At 35.4% G+C, this 24,088-nt stretch overlaps 4 protein-coding genes across 4 annotated transcripts; all 4 read right to left on the reverse strand.

Annotated features, from left to right (window-relative positions):
- Positions 1-7: 7 nt before the first annotated feature.
- Positions 8-4,988, reverse strand: LOC147484987 (dnaJ protein ERDJ2A-like). Its single transcript, XM_086570572.1, has 11 exons — positions 4,854-4,988; positions 4,495-4,703; positions 4,318-4,413; positions 3,632-3,752; positions 3,412-3,518; positions 3,042-3,260; positions 2,691-2,868; positions 2,471-2,590; positions 2,132-2,218; positions 1,512-1,622; positions 8-976 (listed from the first exon to the last, which is right to left on the reverse strand). The coding sequence occupies exons 6-11, from the start codon at positions 3,095-3,097 to the stop codon at positions 140-142; spliced, it is 1,389 nt and encodes a 462-aa protein (XP_086426698.1). The 5' UTR covers positions 3,098-3,260; positions 3,412-3,518; positions 3,632-3,752; positions 4,318-4,413; positions 4,495-4,703; positions 4,854-4,988; the 3' UTR covers positions 8-139.
- Positions 4,989-5,552: 564 nt separating this feature from the next.
- Positions 5,553-9,388, reverse strand: LOC147484988 (uncharacterized). The gene is given in 4 exon segments (XM_086572837.1): positions 5,553-6,432; positions 7,111-7,526; positions 8,422-9,075; positions 9,078-9,388. Coding segments are annotated over 4 exon segments (1,980 nt in total). The 5' UTR covers positions 9,262-9,388; the 3' UTR covers positions 5,553-5,706.
- Positions 9,389-10,471: 1,083 nt separating this feature from the next.
- LOC147484989 (casein kinase 1-like protein HD16) lies at positions 10,472-19,105 on the reverse strand. Its single transcript, XM_086573282.1, has 16 exons — positions 18,662-19,105; positions 18,290-18,418; positions 18,120-18,193; positions 17,729-17,798; positions 17,463-17,518; positions 16,147-16,218; positions 15,923-16,017; positions 15,748-15,811; positions 15,531-15,660; positions 15,224-15,442; positions 14,968-15,110; positions 13,275-13,449; positions 13,054-13,144; positions 12,029-12,186; positions 10,925-11,113; positions 10,472-10,772 (listed from the first exon to the last, which is right to left on the reverse strand). The coding sequence occupies exons 1-16, from the start codon at positions 18,842-18,844 to the stop codon at positions 10,713-10,715; spliced, it is 1,908 nt and encodes a 635-aa protein (XP_086429408.1). The 5' UTR covers positions 18,845-19,105; the 3' UTR covers positions 10,472-10,712.
- Positions 19,106-19,131: 26 nt separating this feature from the next.
- Positions 19,132-22,538, reverse strand: LOC147484990 (E3 ubiquitin-protein ligase SINAT2-like). Its single transcript, XM_086573283.1, is given in 5 exon segments — positions 19,132-19,429; positions 19,431-19,652; positions 19,774-20,160; positions 20,917-21,214; positions 22,400-22,538. Coding segments are annotated over 4 exon segments (927 nt in total). The 5' UTR covers positions 21,136-21,214; positions 22,400-22,538; the 3' UTR covers positions 19,132-19,330.
- Positions 22,539-24,088: the final 1,550 nt, after the last annotated feature.

A 24,088-nucleotide genomic window follows, 5' to 3' on the forward strand; every position in this document is an offset into this window, starting at 1 on the left:
GAGGCCATTATATGAAATCGCAAAATTATTAATGCAAAAAGGAAATCTCATAACATATTTGTAAATCACTATGATTGTTGAGGTGGAAGTAACAAAATTTAGTTCTCGCTATGACTAGAATTAAGAAGTCAGTGTGTTATTACTCTTCTTCCGAGCCTGATTCTTCAGAACTGGAACCACTATCTTTTCCATGTGAAACACCATTAGCTACCGCACTATTTTTCTTTGTATCCTGTTCATCCTCACCGTCATCACTGTACTCACTTTCATAATCATCATATCCCTCTTCATCATCTTCCTCTTCCTCCTCAACACCATCTTCCAAAATTGGTCCTTCTTCTGCCACAGCACCGATTCTTGTACCTGCTCGGCTCCGTTTGAGTACCTTTAGCTTCAGGTTTGTTTTCTTATCACAACCGATCCATGAATCACACAAACAGTACGATGTAAGATTGTAGTTTCCCTCTGCAGGGGCCTGGAACTTGCCCATCACCAACCTTGACCCGTTCTTCACTTTCTCAATTGCCTGTTTAACTGCTGTGCTCGTTTCCTTCACACTTGCTCCAGAGCCTTCTTTTCCTTCCTGAACTGCCTTTGATGCAGCTGCAATAGCAGTAGCCTCATCCAAGAAGCTAACCTTCTGGGACATCCACACATCATTTGAGACAGAATCTGCAAGCAGCAACCAAAAGTTCTCTTCCTTGTGGAATGGGAAGTAAGGGGCATGGGGAAGGGCACCGACTAGACCATTCCTGCGGTTTAGAGTGACCCAAGCTTGCATTGTGACTATGTCACCCTCTTGTATCCCCTCTTCGCCGTCCGTCTCACAAGTAATTTCAATTGTTATGGATGGCATCATTTCAAGAACAACCTCTACATCACTAACATCGGAAGCCGAAAATCCAGCAGTCTGAGTCAATAGCTCAGCACGCTCCTGAAGAGTCATGTCTCGTAGTTCTTGGAATGTGCGCACTCTCTGCAGAATGTTTGCATTCAATATTCAGTGTAGGAAAAACAAATTAAAAATGGAAAAGGGAAAAGGGAAAAAAAAAACAAATGGAAAATAGAGAATCTTTAAAACCAGTAGAGCCATATGAAACCCCTCAAGCCTAGCGGGCACCTGCTTCTTTAGCTATGTATATGTATGTAGATTACATTAGGAAGTATATTTGCCTCCAACAAGCTCTATTGATATTAATAGCCCAATCATTCAGAACGCAAATACATGAAGAGTCCCCATTCTCTCTTTAAGTTAACTAACGGCTTAATTGATCTTACTAGAAGTGGAAAAGACAATTTGTCAATTTGACGTAGAATAGATTATCTTTTGAACTTCACCATCATTATTTTATCATTCTTCAAATACATGTAGATAAAAATAAATACATGTAGCTCTTTGAACACCGATTAACAAATACAAAAAAGTGGATAGCACATACATCAGAAGTTTTATGCAGATAAAATAGTCCCTAAATATAACAATTTACCAACAGAAGTTGAGATCAACTCACCTTGCGTGCTATCTTTTTTACAATGGCTTCACTAAAATGTGGCAGCTGCAAAAATGGTGCAGTGCCTTCAGTCGATGCACCAGATGCCTTTCTTGCACCAAGAGGGACAGCCTGGACCATTGTATGAAGGAACCAAATAAGTATAAATATGGTTAATATGGGCCAAAAAGAAAAAAATCGCTAATACTAATATTACTATAAGAAATCCACATAAGATTCGTGGATTGACTACAGATAATATTACTTTAACAAAAAAAAAAAATATAATATTACTTTATCAAATATACAAGAAATTGCATGGGTTTAAAACAGTCAGATTTGTAACAGTTCAGGCAACTTATGTCTTCCACAATACAAAACAACAAAGATCAGAAAAAGCACATCACAAACACACTAGTCAGGTGTGAAAAGATGCACCATGATTTGTGTCTGGTTTTTTAGTGTTCAAGAAGACAAAAAATGATAGATACCAAGGTATCCAGAGATAATAAGCTACAACTCAAAATAGGGATTCTACAAATCATGGGTAGGAAGAATTATCTGAAATCCTAAATGACAGCATTCCCTAATATACTTGATAAGAGAGAGAGAGAGAGAGAGGGGGTAGACCCAAACCGCACCTGAATGATACTCTGAGAAAGCTCGACAACTCCGACTGCAGGCCTAAGCCATCCATGCCCTTGAGGAGTTCTTGGTATAACTGCCATCTGCATAAACAAAAGAAACAATCAAAACGTTTTGAATTACATACGTACGTTGTAAAAGCACAGCAAAGGCAGCATCGAAACAATTGGAGAAGAACTATAGAAAACATTATATGTTCAATGCCCAGAACACAATCACCAAAACAGATGAAAGGCCCAGCTTACAGAAGGGGCCGGGGGGGTGATTGGAGGAAGTTTTCCAGAAATCATTTACCCACAAAATTGTAAAAAATATCACAAAACATGTCAAATCACCTTCATCAGTTCTTCAAGAAGACGAGGTGCCAACTCAAGCACACGTCTGAAATCACCATGCAAAATTGGAGGTAAATCTGCTGATTCTCGCGTTAATTGGGCTTGAATAAGCAATTCTGTCTGCAAAAGTAAATATCAGTACATAAGTAAGTGAGCAGCGATCCAAGGATGTATACAAATAAAAATGAACACATGGGAACGAATAACTGGCAAAACTTACCTTGACAAGGGCAGGGTGTTGCTTCCAAAATTTAGCTTGCTCTTGTCGGATGTTCTTAAGGTCCAGGTTCAATTCACTTCTGACTAGCATGAATAACTTCTGAAGGGGTTCACCATCACTCCTACGAACTGGAATTTCCATGTATTCAGCTGCCTTAATAAATACATCCATAACCTTGCTGTATCATTAAAGAAGTTACTCATTCCAGAGCAGAAAAATACTGAAAACTATACTATCATCTGTGTTTGCGTGTGTAAAAAGAATACAAAACTGGTAAAGTTCGAATTTCCATAGATTTACTTAAATTCAGGATAGATAAAAAAAAGAACATATCCTGCAAAATAGTCATACCTGGGAGCCAAAGACGGTTTCATGAAGTAGTAGTATGTAGATAACGTTTGATGCATGACATAGTTTCCCGTATACTTTGATGACCTTGAGAGATAGATGACAGCCACTATCAAGGGTAAAAGAATACAAACTCCAACTATCCCAAGCTAAAAGAACTCCACCAGATGCCCCATCAATGTTTAGCAAGAACTGAGGGAGAGCTATTCCCATTTGAAGCCCCTGGATCCAATGTTATAGCCATTACTACAACATTTTTAAAAATTCATACACTACTCTAAATAAATTTTCCCTATTGACAATCTTCATATAGAAGGGACACAAAAAATCAAACTGATGGATTTGCTATTTCCTAGCAGTGTGAGAACAATACCTGCCTGCCATCGGGATGGCCATATTTTTCAAAATTCTCTCGGGATGTAGGGTCTGTCAGTGCTTGATAAGCCTTAGATATAAAATCCACAAAGTATGTGTTGGCCTCTGAAACAGGAAGGCAAGTACTAGTAAGCATATATCTCTAACAACAAACACATCGGTTTCCCCAAAATGCAAGGTACGAAACAACAATAAACCAGGCGTAAAACACCTTCAACCTGGATCTGGGTTTTTATCAGGATGGTATTGTATAGACAGTCTTCTATACGCTTTCTTTATTTCTGAATCAGAAGCACCAGGCTCTAACCCAAGAATACTAAATGGCTCAAATGGTTGTACCTGTGAAAAAATATAGTTTAATGAGTGGTACCGTCACAACTCACAACATTTGTATACACGCATTACAACAATTTTGACATTGAATAAAATTGAATACCATATTTCCAATGTCACGTTGACTTCTTATTCTAAATAGAAATATGTGTCCACAGGGATATCAGACACACGGACACATTATGCATAAGATTTCAAACTAAGGTTTCTTTCTTCAAAACCCTAACATATTAAGAACATAATCTATTAACATAGTCAAAACTCAAAACGCCAATATATGCCACCACCCGTGTCAATGTGGCTTAGCATATTTGAATTTCTATTGCCACCTATTTCAGACCCAAAATGTAATAATAGCAAGTGCATGCATACCTGTCTATTTTCATCTTGAAATGGAAAAATATAGGAAGAGCTATTTAAGAAAATCCGTAACAACATTATTTTTCTAGGCCTATACTTTTTAGTTTGATATGTCATTATAGAACTCTAATCTGTGCATAAACATGTTGTATGATGAATTTTCAAATGCATAATTTTAGTTTGATATGTTGTTGGAAGTCGTAGATTTTACCTCACGGCTTATATGTTTAATGTAATAAACCAGAACTCCCATGATAACCCAAAGTAGCACCAGGGTCAAGTTGCTGTATGTCGAGAAGTTTGAAATCTGCAAAGTAAGCCACAACCAAGCACATAAGAAAAACCACTAATGCCAATCCCAAAAATCCAACCTATAACAAAAACTCACCCTTTTGAAAATGGATTTACGATACTTCCCAGAGCGCGAACATACAGAACACTGACAGTGTATGCTTTTGGTCTTTTTAGAAACAGCACGACTTAACTTGATCATTGTATATGGCACCAAAGGCAACGCCATTAACGTTAAAATAAATATTGGAAATAATGAGCTGTTCTCTTCTGATGTAGCCATCACTAACCTTTCTATTTATCAATCTGTAATAAACAACTTAAATCATAAAAAAACAGTCTTTTTACTATTTTGATTATGTAATTGAATTCCTAGATTTGAATTGACATAAGAATAAATAACAAGAAATGAAATCGGACAAAAATAGATCTAAAAATTTAAGAAATTAAATTTACCTCTTCTCTCTCTCAGAGACAACTGCAGAAGAAGAAGATGTTTTTTTTTTTTTTTTTTTTTTGGTTTTAGGACTTGACTCTTTTTGTTGTGTCATTGGTCAAAAATCGCTGATCCATATCCGTTTGATATTCCAAAATTTACCGACATTTGATATTCAAAACGTTTTAAAAGACGACACTGCCCCTGCTTCATGATTCTTTTCTTCTTCTTTTGTTTCTTTTAGTAGGTGAATCTGTGAATGCATAAATATCAGGATATGGATATTTATCAATACTCAATTTATCGATATGTACGGTGGATATATTCTCCTCTGGGGATATTTGACATTATTTCACATGTAAATATTGTGGATATATTATGATATATTATTTATATTTATTTGAAATATAATGGTAAATATTAAATAAAATTGTTACATACACAAAATATCATCAAATATCACAAATATAATCTAAATATTGTCAATATTTACAGTCATATATATCTCTAAACATATCGTGATATTTTGTACTATGGGTGAATGCATTTGATAGACAACAAATAAGTATCGGTAATTTTTTGTTTGAAAGTTCAAAATTTTATTCTCTTTTACCAGTTTTGTCGACAGTGCTCAACTACCATATCCTGAAAAGAAAGCTTCTGGTGTGGTAAATGCAAGTCTGCTGTTTACCCATGTTCGAACTTCAAACCACTTCAAATGCCTACAAATATAATCATGGGATTTGATATCTCAAAAAACTATAGGCTATTTAAATTGTGAGGTTATACAGAAGATTATGCTTACAGTAATAAACCAAAAGGCCAAAAATAATTATTAGCCTCTATACAAGTCAAAATTAGTGAGAAAAAAAATTAGGCTTTCTCGTCCATTTGAAAGAGCATTCTTTGAGCATTTAGAACTACTGGAGAACCTTGTCTAGTCTTCTCAACAATCTGCTTTATCAATAACCTCGCCATTTCATCATCATCATCGTCGTCATCATCATTCTCGTCTTGAATCTCAACAACTTCAACGGACTTGAATCCATTTTCCGTGCTTCCATCTCGACTCCAAAGGACAGAATGATCAGATTGTTGTAGTTCTTCCTTGAACTGGTTATTCTTGTATGCCATGAATGGAGGAGGGCTATCTTCATCTGTCTCAGTTATCTTTGTAAGTTCTTCATAAGCCTCGTTGTATGCATCAAGAGCATCGCCGGATAGATTTAGAAACAGGGGCTCTGCTAAGTTGTTGTTTTCTTCTCTCAGGGTTGGGCTCTCTTGGGGTGAGGATCCTATTTCACTATTTGAGTACTTTCTCCACAAGTTTATCTGACTGGATTCCATTGACTGCAACTTTTTCTGGCTACTTTCAAGAGCAGTTTCAAGTTCTGTGATCTGTTTCTGCAGTCGTGATTGAATGACTTCATGCAAACGCAAGCTAAGTTCTTGTGGACACACTGCATAATTTGCATTTTCTGTTCGAATGGTAGAGGTTCCACTTGTACCTCTACCCGAGTCTGTTCTGTCACCTCCTCCTTTCACCATATCAACCCTCAGTTCTCCATGAACAATATCTGCAACAGAATCTGGATCAATCTGCAATCAAAACACAGATATACTGTTAGACGTTGAATTTCATTTTATATAAAAGGTGCCTCCGTATGGATAAAAACTCTCAACCTCACAAGGATAACAACACAAGTAAGAGGGATACAGTTCTCGAAAAGGCCGCCTCCACTGGAATTGTACTCAAATAATCAATTTAATTATGAGCCAAACATGGCAGCAATCATTATTTTTAACCATAAGATATAATTCCATTGAGCAAATAGATTCCTCACACTACTTTAACAAGGGTGCCAAGGAAAAAAAAAACCAAGAACAGCAAAAACTACATCGCACAAATTTCCAATAAAAAAGTGTAGATTTTGATTAAGTGTTGCTTCCGCCACTTCAATCTACATTACTCGCAGTCAGGTTATCAGACTCTTGGAGGGCTAAGACTTGTCACCAACTATTATACCTCATCACTCAAACACAAAGATAATATTATTCTAGAATAATGAAACAGGTATGGACATTTGGAAGAACTAGTTCATGATGTGTGCTTTGTATTTGAAAAAATATTACAGAACATTATAGCTAGACATATAAAAAGTCACATAGCCATGAGATAACATGAGTGCATTGTGCAATAAGATGAATATTGACACAAATCAAAGACGTCAACGTGAAGAGTGATGAAGAATATCTACGATCACAATGCAAGCTTACCTCAAGAATACCAGACAATCTTCTCTCCAGACTGGAGGCATTCATACTCAGCTCCAACCTCTCTAATTCAGCTTCAAGCTCCGCTTCAATTTTACTTCTAGACACTGAGTTCTCACCTGACCTGTGCTTCTCTGGTGTTCTGATATCATTCACGTCCCTTCCAGATGAGAACGAACCAAGATCCTGGTTAGCAAAGTAACGATCATTAGATTCTTGGGTTTCAGAACCCTCATGAGGTAGGACCTTCACGGTCAGTGAATCTTTCATCTCAAGCTCTTCATGCAGATCTTGTACAAGATTTTCAGTCTGTTTCAGTAGGTCATTTAATTTGTCAACTTCTCTTCTATTCGTCGTGACAGTAGACATCACCCCAAGGGTGATCCCAAGACATAAGAGAAACATTCTATCATGTGACCCTGCTCAGAGTACGTGCATTAGAGTTAGAGACTTAAAGGATATACATATAAAAAAAATTAATGAAAGACATGCTTTTTCTGAAATCGACAGACTTTTCACTTATATGTATATATTCAAGCCATGGGCATATCTGTCATTGTGAGCAACTCACTAAATGCTCGAAATATTCTATATACATCAACAAATGCATGACCTGTCAACTTATAACAGCTTCACACACAACTCTATGATGGGGAATATCTGTAGCAGGATTTTCTCCACGACCTTGTCGGAGCGCTTCAGCCAACATCCTCTGCTCAAGGACCTTGCCAAAGCACATATCCATGTAGAGTACAAAGCCTACGGACAAGTTTGCTCAATGTTGTCCTCCAATTCTTTCTATAATTATACTATTTTTCCTGAAATTTCAGCCTTTAGAACATATGCATACTGAGTCATGACCATGACAGTACGAGCTTGGAAGTACATGTACTGGTCTAGTATCTCAGCTCCCAGCAAGGAAATAGAGATGAAGTAAATGACCATCTCAGCATTGTCATCCCAACCATACTGGATTTAAGCTAATAATTTGTGGTGATGGGGATACTGCTAAGTACATCTAAGAAAAAAAGACAGTATTCCATAGTACTAAGCATAACTAGGTAAATGATTCTGTGAAATCAATATGTCCTGCATACCTAGTCTGTGTTCCAAAATAAGGATGACAAAGAACAAGAACTATTCTAACAGATGACAAAAAGAACTAATCTTAAAATACTTTTCTTTTCCATTAGGGGGGGGGAGAGGCTCTCTTGCATAAGCATGACACCAATTTACAAATTTAAATAAACAGATATATAGAAGTTTACAATGAATATCCAACGCGTTCAGGAGGTTTATTTGTACACAACTAACCTTGGTACTGAAGTTGTTTGCTAGAGACCTTTGTATTGGGACTGCTCAATCTTCCATGTGATCCAGTTCCTTTCTTTCGTTTGGGTTTCTTTGGAAGCTGCAAAAGATCAATCTCTGGAAGAGGTGGAACCCCCACTACCGTTTTCTTTAAATCTGAATACAAATCATCTTCCTTATGCAATTTACAAGGCATGCTAAATGAATCATTACTTGCTCTACTGATAACTCTGCTCCCGTCAGTTACAAGCAACGGCCTCACACTTGACATGGAAGGAGAAGGAAAGGAACTAAATACATATTCTTCCATTTCAACATGCTCATTATACAACTGAGCTATGAGACAACTGTCTAAAGAACTTAAAGGTTTAACAGAATACCCACGTCGGCTTTTATTTCTAAGAGCCCTTTTATGTCTAAGAGTCCTTTTATCAGCAAAACCATTATTCCCTTTCATCCTATCCTCATTTTCTTGATTATTTCTCGTCGCAGTAAACCTCGGTGACAAACTCGATAATGAGAGTACATTGTAATCCTCATTGTTCCCAAAATTCACCAGCATTTCATCCTCGAATCCACTAGTTGACACTACTTCCGAAACACCAAGCCCATCTAATTTACTTGTTCCTGAAAATGCTCCACCTAATGAACTAGTCATACCCTCTTTCTCCCCGTTCTTCCTCGAATTGGGCAAGTCTTTTCGCAAAGTTTTTCAAGAAATGGCCCGGAACTAGATTCCTCTAAACCTGATTCAGATAACAACCCTTCATTCTCTTTTGATTTCTGTAAAAACTTAGCTACATATCCAGCACCAGCTGCTGCTGCAACTACCCATAAATCCATTATTTTCCCACACTTATCCTAAAATCACCACTTTTCTAACCAAGTTCAACTCTTTTCCTCATTTTCATAAAAATCCACCAATGAATAATCAAAAAAACAAACAATGCTTCAAATTAAAACCAAAACCCCAGTCAAAAAACCCCACAGAAATAAAACAACATTAAGTAGCCAAAAACTAGTAATTTAAAAGGAGTACCTTTGTAAACATGAACCAATGAAACCCCTTATCAGGAACCAACGATAAATTCCAACAATTTTTGAGATGTAGACTGCAAACCCAGGACAAAAAACTAGCCTTTCTTACATTAATGGAGGGTATAAGTGGAAATAAAATATTATATTTGGGATGAAATATCTTTCTAATTATTCTGTTTGTCATAACACCCTTTATTATTAGTCGAGGTTGTAGTTAGTGTTATATAATAAAGCCAAATGAACAAGGAAATGAGATGACCAAATGTTTGGTATGTATAAATGTATAATAAGGTTGACCAATTAATTTTCTGACTTGTCTATTTCAACAATATGTTGCCCCATTCATCAATTATTTCATTCATCTGTAAATTCATACACATAATCACATATATTTGGTTCATGATTTTGAGCATTGATAGTTAGTAAATTTGTGGACGGCAAAAATTTGGTACGGAAATTATTTGTTAAAAATTTGAAAATTGGGATTCTAATTCGTTTAAAAATCCGGCCCAAAAAAATGCCAAATATATAATTCGTGTTTTATACGGGTATAATACAAAAAAACTCGGTCATATTTTGTTGCATTATAAGTTTAGAAGTTAATATTTTGTCCAAATTGTAGTGTGTTTTTTTCATTTGAAAAATACGAACCTTATCATTCGGCTAGATCATAGAATACAAAATATTAATCCTTAGGTTTAAAACGTTCGTCTTATTATTCATATTATACGGAAAAACATATAAAACGTGTATAAAACGGAGTATTACTAGCTATGATTTTGAGTTCACCATATTTGTCCATATTTTCTGTGTCTAATGGAGGTTTGGAGTTTTCTATTAAATCTCAAGTCGCAAACTTGAGTTGCTTTGACAAAATATATGAATTACCTGGCATTTATCGCTAGTTCAAATCTAAGAACAGTGAATATTGTTTGGACTAAACTGTTAGAAATCGGAGGATTTAGGTAGATTGTTCAACTAATAATTGACTTGTTTTAACTTACATAGCCAAATATGAACCACAGTGTGCAACTCTTATATTTCTTGCCGAAAAAACAAAAGAAAAATACTAGATAAAAAATTCTTTCGAATTAATTATCAATCAGGTAACAAAAACAAATATACAATTGTTACAAGTACAACAACATGACAAGTACAACAACATGAGAAAATGTATTCCCTTCTTGTAGCTCTGAAAGTTTTCTTAAGTTAGTTAATTTATCATAACCACTGTAGTAGTCGTAGGATAATGATCTTCAAGATACAGTGCGTCCAAAGCAGAGTGAAGCAAGATAAAGATTTTTTGCCCATTTCTCCTGCACATGCCATAAAAATTTGATTAACTTGGTCACTAACTAGGAGTCAAGTGTAAGATTAGTACTGCAAAATTTGGAACAAATTGATTCCAAAGAAGCACTACAGTATGCTTTTGGTTTCCATAACAAAGTAACCAGATTAGACCACGCACCTTAACATGAGTACTTGGAAATGCAGATGTACGAAGAGTCTCTTGAGTTTCATCAGTAAGTTTACGCTTTGGCACACTCAAAATAAGAGCAGTTTGATCCCAAGTAGCACCTGCAGATGTTATCCGGTATCCACTATCCCAGCGCTTGTGTATGCCCTCACTTGGGTAGAGGAAATCAAGCTCAACAACCTGCAGAACAAGGGATAAAAAAAAATCAGAAACAGAATAGGGGGATCTTTCATGGAAACACCTTTACAATTGAGTTCTTTAATCACATTGCCAGTGCGACTTTATATCGCAGGAGGCGTGCGACATATAGAAAGATGATCAAACATGTACAGAGAGTTTTTTATATAAGCAAATCTACTCATAATCACCCTCGTTCAGCTTTATGTTGTTTTCTGTTCCACTAGCTTATGGAGTAAAATAAAGGTATATATCTATAAAGTTTTAACAGTAATCAGCAAATCACTGGAGCTCCAGATTGGTACAAGTCTATAACTACTAACATTGTTTATGGACTCCAGTCTCCAGAGAAAGTAGAATTGTTCAGATTTGCTGGTGGGACAAAATTTAAGTTGCACACATTAATGCCAAAATGCTAAGTGTTCAAATTGATTAAAGCCACACTTCTAATTAAAACCAAGAACTGATTCATGTATGTTCCTTAAGAGAGAGTTGTTGAAGACACGGATAGGAATGTAAATAAACCTAGTGCCTTCTCAAGTGTTCAAACTTCAAAGTGAGAAGAGGTGTCTCACTAACCATCATTGGCGGTCCTTGATTAAAATCAAAACTGATTCATTATATTCCTTTGAGTTGAAAACTTTGGAACCGTGCCTTTAATGTTCAAACTTGTGGTGTTTGGCTGATTTGGGCTTAACACTGGAATGGCTGCTGTGTGTTACAATTGGGATTCATTCATGGAATGGCTAGTTAGTGTGCTCCAGTGAGTTGTACTGCTTTAGTTTCTTTTACTCTTTTTTATGTTCTTGCAGTGTAGAATATCTCATCCTACACAGTTTCCTAATATCCGCTTTTTGGTCTTTTTATTAATAACAGAATAAATACTTACTTTTAACAAAAGACAGACGTATTACTAACCTGATCACTATAGCCCGCGTTGCGAGACATGACAATACCCCACCGATTCCCAGCAGTAGCCATTGAAGTGACATAAAATCCTTCCCTCCATTTCTTGTTTATCCATTTGAAAGGAAAAGAATCACTCACTTTGTAAGATTGCTGAGTGAATTGTGTACCTGAATAAATTGGGTCATAAATTCAGACTCAAGCAAATGAAGATCAAGTCTTGCTTTCAAATTGTAATGCTGTATATTGAGCCTCGTTTTATGCTATCTTACATTGAAAAGAAAGATCGACAAAAAAAACAATATCTGAAAAATAATATATATATAGGGGGTAGGGATCAATATATCATGGTTTTCATACCATGCCCCACAACTTCACCCACAAGACGAACTAGAACCTAATTTTTTGTGGATATGTCCCAACAAACCATGAAGATCACCTCCACAAAATTTCATCTCATTTGATGGTGTTTAACAATGTCAAAAGATGATTGCAAAATCAAAGAATCTGGACCGTTAAAAAAATTAAAAGTTGGCAACATTTTTTAACTAAGTTAGAGGTTTCCAAATGAACCGAATTTTGGTGGAGTAGCTATCCATAGTTAGTAGATCATATCCACAAAATATTAGCTCTTAACTCGTCCTGTAAAGGGGCCTTGTATAAACCATGGTATAAAAAACCATGGTAAACGGATCCCTCCCTATATATATATGAATTAAGCCTTGATTCCTTGTATAAAACATTGTATAAAAGTATTGTAAACGGAACCTACCCCATATATATATATGGGTGAATGGGCAAACAGCAGAGTGAAAAGTAATCAAGTGTGCTACCTTTCTCAATTTAAGAAGACCTTCAAGTTTATATAACAGAACTCATGTGTCAAACACATGGACCAAAATAGTAATGGTACACCGTATTTATACTATTCCATTAAAGAACAAAGTATATGATACAGATAGTTGGTATGTTAAAGAGAAACAAGGTAAATTAAAGCATTTGTTTCTGCATTAAGCAAGTGGATATTGGAGATTAACCTTTAGACATCACCACGAGAGAGCTTCCATTGGTAGCACCAGCAATTGAACTGATGTAGTAGTTCTTCTCCCATTGCTCCATAATCCATTCCTGTGATGTTGAAGGTACTAATGACATTATATTGATTGAGCATGAAATTAAATAACTAAAAGCTTAAAAAAAAAAAAAAACAAAAACAAAAACAAAAATATATTCATGAGTTAGCAAAATGAAGTCATACTTTGTGGAGGAAGCACGGTGACAGTTCATAAACTTGAGATGTGAATCCAGTTCCAGCATCCATAATTAGTGCCCAAAGATTGGTACAAGATGCAACACAACTTATAAGAAGGCCATCTTCATTCCCTTTTTCCACATGTGGTGATAATCGTCCATCCGCCACATTGTAGTGATACCTTAACAACAACAAAAGTAAAGTATGTTAATCCCTTATCACATGCTTGGTTTTGTCAAAGGATGTATTGTTTCTTTTCTTTTTCTTTTAAGGTATTTTTTCCTGGTAAAGTTTGAATTTTCTATTTACTTATTTAGCAATACAATTTTAGTTTTAGCTAGCAAAAGTGAAAATAACGAGCATATAGTTTTAAAGGGAACATGATCATGCATCATTCATTATTGTACATAACAGGAAATGATGGACTGTACACCTTGAACAAGACAAGGATTGATAAAATGATCCAGGAGCGACCACTTGAGCATCTAAAAGTAGGAAGCACTCATCACTTTATAAGCGCATTACTATTTTTAAGATATCAACAAGACATAATATGGTGATAGAGTTATTTTACGCCGTGTCTTCTTACTTAGTTACAGAGATAGGAAACAAGCATGAAGACAAGTGCTGTGCTAATGCAAAACCTATAAATAACTTTTTTTCCTTGTAATTAATTTGCACTGCGACATCTGGAAAATTTTGCTTTGTTAGAAGCCCTCCTAACAGTAAAATCTATAATCAAACTCTCCCAATAAATTCAGTCCCTCCTTACATTATATCCTCTACCTTATGACTATGGTCTTTATTTACAACAAGATTTCCCTCCAAACTGTCGTGTTGTATGATTAAACTTAAGAGTTGTTCTAGAGTAACATGTTACACTCTGAGTGTAACACACAAATACAGCACAGCCACGTGGATTTCAAACTGGAAAGCAGGTACAATATGTTTCCATTTGAAAAAAAAATAAAAATAACAAAGGCAAAGGCAAAGGCAAAGACAAAGGCAAAGACAAAGAAAGAAGGGAGGAAGAGAGAATAGCTAAGCAGAGATGAACTTCAGCAACGACTTCATAGTTCACACAAGACTCAATAGGGAAAAATCCTTTAACTTTTAGACAATTAAAATTATAAGAACCCTCTTCAAATTTGAATAAACCCTTCCTCAGAATGATTAAATTCCATTTTAAATTATTCCCTTAACACCTTTGAAATCAAGGCAACTTGCTTGTGAGAGTCATTTTTTAACTTACCCTCAAACCCATATCCTTAAACACTATCTCTATCCCAAAAATCCATACAAATTCTCCCTATTGCAACATTAAATGTTTGAATTTGAAGGTGATGAAAATGAATTTATAAAAAATACATATTTCGCTTTTCACTACCTATTTTCTTAAAATCGGTTTAGTTAGTATTTCACCACTAGTCCACTAGTTTGATTTTCTACCAAAGAAACAGGGAAAGATGGAACTGATTGAAGAGAGGGGACTAAAGATTGAGAGAAGCGAGGCAGAGAGAAGAGGTGAGAAAAGAGAAAGGAAACTTTTTACTACACAAGTTTGAGTTGTTAACCGGTTGTCCAGTTTAGCTCCATGTGACAGCTTTGTATTGGCTGGTAACACAATGTGCTACGCTATAGTTTTCCTTAACCTGATCTACTCTCAGGCAAAATACATAATGTTAGAAAATTGTTCTACCTCTGTTTCATTGGTGGCTTGGCGTTGTAAACTGAAATCCACTGGGAAGCAGGAACTCCTAGACGGACCTTCTTCTTCGGTTGACCGTCATCTTCTTCCTCAATGGTCAACCTACCCCGTTTCTGGCCAACTTGGTGGATGATCTAGCATTGTTTCAAAGAGAAAAAGAGAGTAAGTATTAAGCTAGCATTAAGCACTACACAGACATCAATAAATCGATTGGAAAATAATGTATTCAACATTGACCATTTATAACCTTTTGAGCGCCATCCGTGTTTATTGGTCTAATTGCCGGGTTTGGTCCAAGCAACCCCTCAAACAGAGATATCAGTTTGGAATAGTTAGGCTCTTCATCAAATTTCATGTTTACCACTACCTCAAGAAATTGCTTAAAAGGTGGAGGGCAAAAACAACACAGCAACTCAGGGGATGTCGACATCTTTTTCTTGCAAACCAGGAATGACTTATTGTCTCCCTGAAAAACAAAAAAACTAATGTCAATCACAGAACACAAAGAAAAATAGTATACAATACACAGACTCTCTGAGACAACACCAAAATACCTGATAACCTTGCCATGGTAATCTGCCTCTATGAAGGAAGATGAGTGTGTACGCAAGAGATTCTAGATCATCTCGTCTACTTGCGGTTCTACCCAAGTGGGCATGTGCACTAGCATATCGGACAGTTCCCCTGGAGCAATAAAGCATGAACGAATTTTATATTTATATTCAGCCTAGAAAAAAGAATGAAGTAACATGTCCAAGAATAGCGATCTACCTAAAAATATCAGGGCGTTGATCATATTCAACATGACCACTGGATCCATCTCTCCATTTTGATGCTGCAAGATTTAATTTAAAGTAACAAATATCAGTAACTACAAAATGAAGACGAAGAAAAGAACATGCAAAACCATTGGTGCTTTCATGTGAAGAATAGCCATCTTCCTCACCTAATCCCAGGTCAACAAGGAACAACTTCTTCTCTTGTTGTGTAGTTGGCTGTCCGAGAAGAAAATTTTCAGGCTTCACATCTCCATGGACATAACTAATATTGGACAGAGGCATCACGTGAGAAATATAAGAACAGACCAACAAAGTAAACTTCTGTAACTACACATAACCAGTCTTTCCCAAGACTACAAAGCTAAACAGTAGGAACATTATCAGTAATTACCCCTTTGAGTGCATCTTCTCCAGGATTGATATTGACTCAACAGCAATACATGCTACCATTTCTGAGGACATCCTGCATATTTAACATACGAGAAGGGAAGAGAGGTCAATATCTAGCAAGAAATTTAGAAAACTTTTCTGTGTCATTTTTCAACATTCAGTAGATAAAATAATAAGGTTTCACAAGGCTGAACAATTTGGTGAGAGGAATGATGTTGTGGTCACCTCTCCAGATCCATTCAGACGGAAAACAAAGATTTTTCTAAGAGTAAAATATATTTCATCAATTTAAGTAGTTGAAAACCAATTACATTATTTCCTAGAACAGCTAGTTAAGCTAGCAATTCTAGGTCGCAACTCCCAAGCCACCGCACACCAAACATAACCCAAACACAAGCAAAGAAGAAAAAGATACACACAGAAAAGTAAATAAAGATAGAAGGCACATTGTACATTTGTACCAGATTTCTGATTTATTTACTAGTCAAATTTATGTGAGTTTAGCTTATTTAGTTAATTTCCTGCTATCTGTTCATGCATTTGGTTTTTATCACGCGCTCTGCGCTCATATATAAGTTCAAGGGTTTTTGTCTTTTTTGTTTGTAGGTGAGGATGTTCTTCCTCTGTAATACGCTGACAACCCATAACAAAGAATAGGAAGATTCATAATGTCATTGCTTTAATAAATAAATGCAGTAAGGAAATGAGATCTACGCGTTTAATACATTTTTGGAATTACAACCTTTCCCAGGTGATAAACATAACAACACTGGGTTTTTTAGATTAGGGGACCCAGATTATCATCGATGAAGGGAGGTGTCTCCAAATAGAAGTTTTTGAGAATCCATCTTGACCAAAATTGCTTCATTTTTTTATATTTAGAACTTTTATTCTCCAAATCCCTTTAAATCTCCTTATTCCCCAGTGAAGGTGGGAATTGAACCAAAGACTCTGAGACCAACCTCCCAAGTCTTGACCAGTAAGACAATAATATGGACCAAAATTGCTAGTGGACAAGTTTAAATAAAATAAGCATTGGGAAGCATTATAAGCCATAACTAACATCACCAACCCTTCATCCCCTGGTCCATCCCAAGTGCATTCTTTTCTTATCTCAATCTAGTATGTTGTGTGATTCCTCGTGGTCTTTCAAATTTTATACGCCAGTTTTAAAAGAAGAAATTTTTTTTACCAATCAACAGCAGTATACAAGTCAGAATAAATACAAGATTTCTCAATAAGAAGATTCAGATACTGCTCGTACATACATACACACACAGACAAGATATTTAGATAAGAAAGATATATAGAACTCACGCTTGCCCTGAAGAATTCCATGTGTCCCATAAACTAGGTCCTAATATGTCCATGACCTGAAACCATATAAAAATTAGTCACTTGTGCACTTCACTAGGCCTATACAGATTCAGAATACTAATACAACCATAAGAAGAACCTTGAAAGTCATACATTACCATTTTCAGTGCATTTCATTCCTTAGATGATCATATAGCATATAATCATTTACAGCCAAAGGTAGCATCGAATATGATATGAGGGAGAGGAAAAGATTTAAATCATACCATTACATAGTAGTCGCCTTGCCTCCCTTTATAATGCACTTTAGGCACTCCATGAATTCCACCAAGTACACTATCAATAAAATACAGTTTATTAAAAACTATTATTATCTATTGAGAAAGTTACAATAATAACCAAAGAGAGAAATGTAAGGAGCTACCCCTGTAAAGAGGAAGATCCAAAGCTACCCCAATAAAAATGCATATTTTTGTGGATTCCAGGACACAAGATTTTATTCCCAATGCACGGGAAACCACAAAAGGATTTAGTATTTTAGAGCAGTAGTTCAGTGGTGCTTCTTGTCAAAGAAGTGGCTCCTTGGCATTCCTCTACAGGGAAAATAGGAATAACAAAAGGATATCACATAGTTACAATAGAGGCTGTCAGACATACTTGTAAACTTGCCACTCATAAGGAGGACCATAGTTACAACCTTTGCTGCTCCTATGCTCAAACTTCAACGCCACCTAAGGAGACATAAAAGTTAATAGGAGCAGCATACCAACTCAGAAAATATAGAAATAAAAATAATTTTACATGAAATGCAATAAACTGAGAACTACCTCCATAGCCCCAGGACCCGTTCCCCGCTCAGTTCCACCGGAAACACGACGACCAACAAATACCTGACCAAAACCACCTTTACCCAGCTTCCTTTCTACCTTATATTGTGGTGAACCACCTACTTGAACCTGAAAACAATTTCAAGTTCTCAGATAAAAACCAGCAAGTGCACATAGTACTTTCTTATGAAGTAAAGAGCTCAAATATTGACTATACTTTGATAAGTACAAATTTTTTACTTAATACTCCCAAACTGCACACAAAGCTTATAATTCATTCAACATGACCATTGTTAACTAAATCAGACATGCACTCAACTAATTAGCTATAACAATGATATGGGCACATAAAAAAAAAAAAAATTATTATACCTTATCAGGAAAAGGGGCAGTGTTTCCTTCTTCTTCTTCATTTCCAACAACTTTATTATTATTAGCACTCACACCATCACTATCATCAACCATGACTTGTTCAGCTTCGTTTCCAAGCTTCTTCTTATTACTTATTCTTCTTCTAACCTTAACTGATTTGTCTACAATTCGAAGCTGACGCATTCTTCTTCTTCTCTAAACATAATTGTTAATAAAGATTGAATCTTTATCTACATTTACTACTGAATTGCAAAACCCTAAGAGAGAGAAAATTTTTAGGATATTCGTTTTTGAGCGCTTTCCTCCTTTTTGGAGAGAAATAGGGCTGTCCTGTTTTTAGAGGGGTCAACTTATTTTGACCTTTTTTTTTTTTTTTTTTGGTGAAATTTTTTTGACTTTCACACGCGCCAAATGTCAAAAAATTTAACTTTCATTTTTCAACATGCACACATCAGTCTACTCAAGCTATCTAATTTGCAACGTGCTCCATTTGATTAAACTGGCGTTATGTAGGTAACAACAAAGTGTAGACAAACTTGCAAACAATCTGGTGTTAAACAATTTACAGGTACTATTTTTTTGATTTTCTACATGGATATATAGAGATCCATGAGATATTGATATTTCTGTTTTGCTACAGAAAACTACAAAATAGAGTTTGGCCATTTTTCACTGTTCTTTCCATATACGGCCGGTAACTCGCAACTTGAGCTCCTGCCTATCACCACCAGAAAAGAAGAGAGCCAAGTTTCTCTGAATTATCAAACCCGTCTAGACTGTCTCGAACTTTCCTATGGGTGTCGCGGATTGTCCTAGGAACTCCTTGCCATGTTAGCTTGCGATTAGTTGAACCGACTTCCAAACTGTAATTAAACTTCTTAGCCTCATCTTCATCACCCATGAATCGCAGGAAGGCTATGTATACAGGTGCCATTCCCAGTTGGAATGCTTCAAAGTGCAAGCAGAACTGTCTGCCGAAGCAGTTGAATACCTGCAGCAGATAAGTTTAAGAAACAGCATTGAAACTTTTGAAATTGAAGTGAATAAAGAAAATGACCTGATAGTGAACATTAAATGAACATCCATATCTATACACTATCAAAAGAACTTACAGTCAGCATCCATGTAGCATTTTCAACCTCATGTGGATTGGATTTGACATATCGGTGGTTAAAGGTGCATCCATCATGCATGTCAACCTTGTGGTCACCCTTCAGATGTGCAACAAGCATTGGGATGTCACCAGTGACAGGGCAATCCGATCCGGCATAAGGGCAATTGTATGGACGAAAACGGCAGTGTTGTTCATGCTTGAGTTTGCTGTAGTAGGGAAATATATCATGACAACCCAGACTTTGGAATCTGCAAGGGAGTTCCAATGATTCCGCTACCTTCTCCAAAGCCAAGCACCTAATGTTACCAAGCTCATAGCGACAGGTTGGGCAGCAGTTGTGCACTCTTACTTTGCAGTTTGAACAAAGAGTGTGGCCATTGGGGCACTACAAAGAAGTTAAAATGCATATGATATACCAATGGTAAAATAACAAAGAAATCAGAAGTTCAAAAATATCAGAAAACAGGTACAAAAATTGATTAAAGAAATAACATCCTGTGCAACTTCAGCATTATGTTTATATCACAAGCTCAAAAAATGTACAATCTTCACATTCCAGGACTTTCAATCCACTCATCAGACAATTAATAGCACTCTTGTACAAGCAGCCTAACCGCCTCAAGAGGGACTACAGAATGTGTGTTATGCGCATGTGAGCTAGGTCCGCAAGCATGCATCTAGAGCATACGCCAGCGTGCACGCATATACTGGTATATGTGCCTATAGCATAATCCACTGTGCACTCATACCTAGATGGAGCAAGCCACGGTTTTGCCAAAATTGACATGGTATACAGTAAATTACCAGTTTTCTTTCTCCCACAGCTTTGCTTTTAAATTTCTAAGCATTTCTAAACTTAAAATCCTTTTGATTTCTACTAGGATTTCAATAATAAGAAATCATCCTCGAAAGGTTATCTAAATCCATTTTTAACCTTTCCTTTCCTTCTCTTTTTCTTCATAAGAAATGCTTTCCTTTTTTCAGCCTTCAGCTGCTAAAAAAAACCTGATGAATGGGACTACTAAAATCAATAATCCAAGATAGGAGAACCGATGAATGAGATGTTTAAATTATACTATTTAAGTCCATAGTGTCAGTAGTCCATTTAAGATTTTCTACTTAGCAGGAAAAGATAGCAAACCTGATGAATGGGAGGGTACATTGAGCTCGTGCAAACAGGGCACTCAAGTAGTTCATGCACACCATTAGTTGATGAAATTCCAAGCTTTCCTCCTGAAGTAAGGGTGACCCTAGCAGAGGCAGAAGATTTCACATCTGCTTTTGCAGTTACAGTATCATAGTCTGTAACAGTAGTGAGAGACTCGAGGACTTCTTTGCAGATGCGGCCTCCAGGAGCCATGACTAAGAAGTAGGATCTTATAGTTTTAAAGTAATACTCCTTCAGTAAATTCAAATCCAAGACATATATCAGCTCCCACCTGACAATATAAAGAGATATCACTCACTATATTCTGTCAAAACAATTTAAAGACAATCATCTGGTACATTTGGCAACAAGAAACAATCAATAAAACGACCAAGTACACTATCTAGTTTCATCTCAGCCGTGTAGCCAGCTAGAGTTCAAACAATGTTGCCTTAATGTTCATCATGCTCAAATGAATTACAGAAGTAATATGACGTTCTGGACTTCTGGTTTACAAACATTGATGTGCGTTCCACAATAGATGGGGAAAATGTAAGCTAAAACCAAACATGGTAGCTTCACCAATTAACTTTAATACATGGAACACTAGTGCAACCTTCTGTCAAGGATAAACTATCCTTTCCAAGCAAGTCCAATCATGTAAGAACATAAATCAAAATTTTCTTTTATATCTCTCAATGCTTATCTGTAAACAATCTTCCGACTTCTATGAAGGATGTAGCCATCAAATTTTTAATAGGACATATTTCAAATTTCTAACTCCGGTTAGACAAGTGAGTTTTAAGGTATTCAGGTAAACAAGAAATGTAAGAGACACTAGATATATGAAACAAGAATTTCATATGATGAATTCCAAGAGATCATTGCTATCACATTCAGCAGCAGAAACTGCTTTCAACTCATAATAAGTGTTTCTATAGATCTATGTTCTCGGCAAAAACTACAAAATTTTGGGCAATTTGAATATTTGCTCATAAATGTCTCCAGTCTCTACTCGATACCAATATAGAAACGTCACTGACAACAAAGACAATTTCAACAGTGATCACATGATTTCGTAGTGATGAACCACATTCAGGAATGAATTCGTAAAACCTTTGGGTGATGATACCAAAGGTCTGGGACGAACCCCGCCAGCATCAAAAAGTTACTGATCTCATTTAAAACAGGCTTGCCAATCAAAAAATAAAAAAAAAAAAATCATAACAAATAGCTACAGTGACAACTGTACTACAATATGCAGGCAGACAGGCATTCATATTCAGAACAATCAGATGAGATAATCTGTATGGCAAAATTCATCAAGTATAAAAAAACCAATTACAAAAATATTCCAAGTATATCAATTCCCCCCAAATTCAAGCTCAACAAGCAGACACTAACAATATCATTACACCAAAAAGTAAGACAACAACTCATATGGTCATCAAGTACTCAATCAACAACAATACATTACCCATCAAGAATTTGAGCTCCCACTTGCTTTACTAATGATATGATGATCTACAATTAAAAAAAAAAAAAAAAAAAAAAAAAAAAAAAATAAATAGACACTGTTTAATTTCCTTAAATCTTACAAAACAAAAAGACAAATAAAGAGAAATTTGTGGCGAATTTTACGCGTTTGGTTCAAGCAATAAAAAAAAGGAAGTATATTTTTTTGTCTTACTCAAAAGTTGAATTTTAAGAACTAGTCAGATTCTGATGAGAAACTTTTTAATGTGTCTGTGTTTGTTTATTAATTAATATTCAAAGTTGCGCGTTGTCTTTAATGCAAATATGGAATGGTTCTACTTTTTCTTCAGTAACTTTCATATATTGGGACGGGTGCCATTACCCGCACGCAACGTTTGAAAAAATAAATTCACTGTGGATGTTGACGTCTCTGTGTGTTTTTTTAACATATCTATCTAACTACAAAACAACTCTGTCTTCTACATGTCTTTCTAGGCCGGATCATTTTTCTTTCACTGCTTTGGTAAAGATTTTTCAGAACTGTACCTTGCCAGATCTACTCGTACTCAAAATTTCACTAGAAAATATCCAAATTTCAGTTATATTTTTATGAAAATACTAGGAACGAGCCATTTTAATAGGAGAATGATTCCCGGTTTAATTAGAAGTGCTATAATTTATTTAATAGAAAATGAATTCTCGTTATAATAGGAGAATAATTTCCGTTATAAAAAAAAGATTATCGCTTTTTCAAATAAGACCCGTTTTAATAGGAGATCATTAGAATTTTAATAGATTTCGAAAATACCCCTTGTGGAATCTTTTGAAAACATTTATATTTTAAAAAAAATTGGGACTGGAGATTTTTTGTCGCTAACTATTTTTAATTTTATAACAAATTGTTTTAAATTAAGTTTTAAAACCTGCTTTTTCAATTGGGATAGAGATTATGTTTTAATAGAATAATGATTCCCGTTTTAATTAGATCATTTACCAAAACTTTAATTTTCAATGGGGGAATTTCATTTTAATAGGAGAAGGATTCCCGCTTTAATTAAAAGTGTTAGAATTTGTTTTAATATGAGAATAATTCTCGTTATAATAGAAGAGAAATTCCCGTTTTTGAAATAGGAGATAAATTATCGTTTTAATAGGAGATGACGTGAAATTTTAATAAAGCTCGAAAAATACCCCTTGTGGGAGCTTTAATATTAAGATATAGAAGTATATAAATTTATAATTAATAAATAAAATAAACATGTGGTTATATCAAGGCCCAAAATATCGATATCGATGAATATATCGATGTACCTAAAAACCGATATATATTAGATATATTTATTTTTTTGGTCACCCGTCTAAATTATTTATAATATCAAAAATATCAAAAATATATTAGAAATATATTATAAATATCATATTTATATTAAAAAATTGTCAAACAATCAACTGATATATCGTAAATATCATATATATCGTTTATATTGGCGATATAAAATTTTATATCATAACTTCCGATATATATCGAAAAAAAATGATTTTATATTCAGTAGATATATGTCAAAAATACCAATATCGGTGTATCAAAATACCGATATATATCGAATATATTTTGGTCCTTGGATTATATGCTCGACATTATATTTTACATTAGAAAGCAATTTTTCACTTTTGTATAAGACCCACATTT

The sequence above is a fragment of the Coptis chinensis genome, chromosome 7 (assembly GCF_015680905.1).
Source record: "Coptis chinensis isolate HL-2020 chromosome 7, ASM1568090v1, whole genome shotgun sequence".
Classification (NCBI taxonomy): Eukaryota; Viridiplantae; Streptophyta; class Magnoliopsida; order Ranunculales; family Ranunculaceae; genus Coptis; species Coptis chinensis.

Coding starts and splice junctions, on each gene's coding strand:
- LOC147484987 (XM_086570572.1), bottom strand. CDS start 3,097: ATGCATCAAACGTTATCTACATACTACTACTTCATGAAACCGTCTTTG. Junction 2,591..2,690: donor AACACCCTGCCCTTGTCAAG/GTAAGTTTTGCC, acceptor TTACTTTTGCAG/ACAGAATTGCTTATTCAAGC. Junction 1,623..2,131: donor TTTCTCAGAGTATCATTCAG/GTGCGGTTTGGG, acceptor ACAATGGTCCAG/GCTGTCCCTCTTGGTGCAAG.
- LOC147484989 (XM_086573282.1), bottom strand. CDS start 18,844: ATGCGTCAGCTTCGAATTGTAGACAAATCAGTTAAGGTTAGAAGAAGA. Junction 17,519..17,728: donor AAGGCGACTACTATGTAATG/GTATGATTTAAA, acceptor ATATGGTTTCAG/GTCATGGACATATTAGGACC. Junction 15,111..15,223: donor ACACGGATGGCGCTCAAAAG/GTTATAAATGGT, acceptor AAACAATGCTAG/ATCATCCACCAAGTTGGCCA.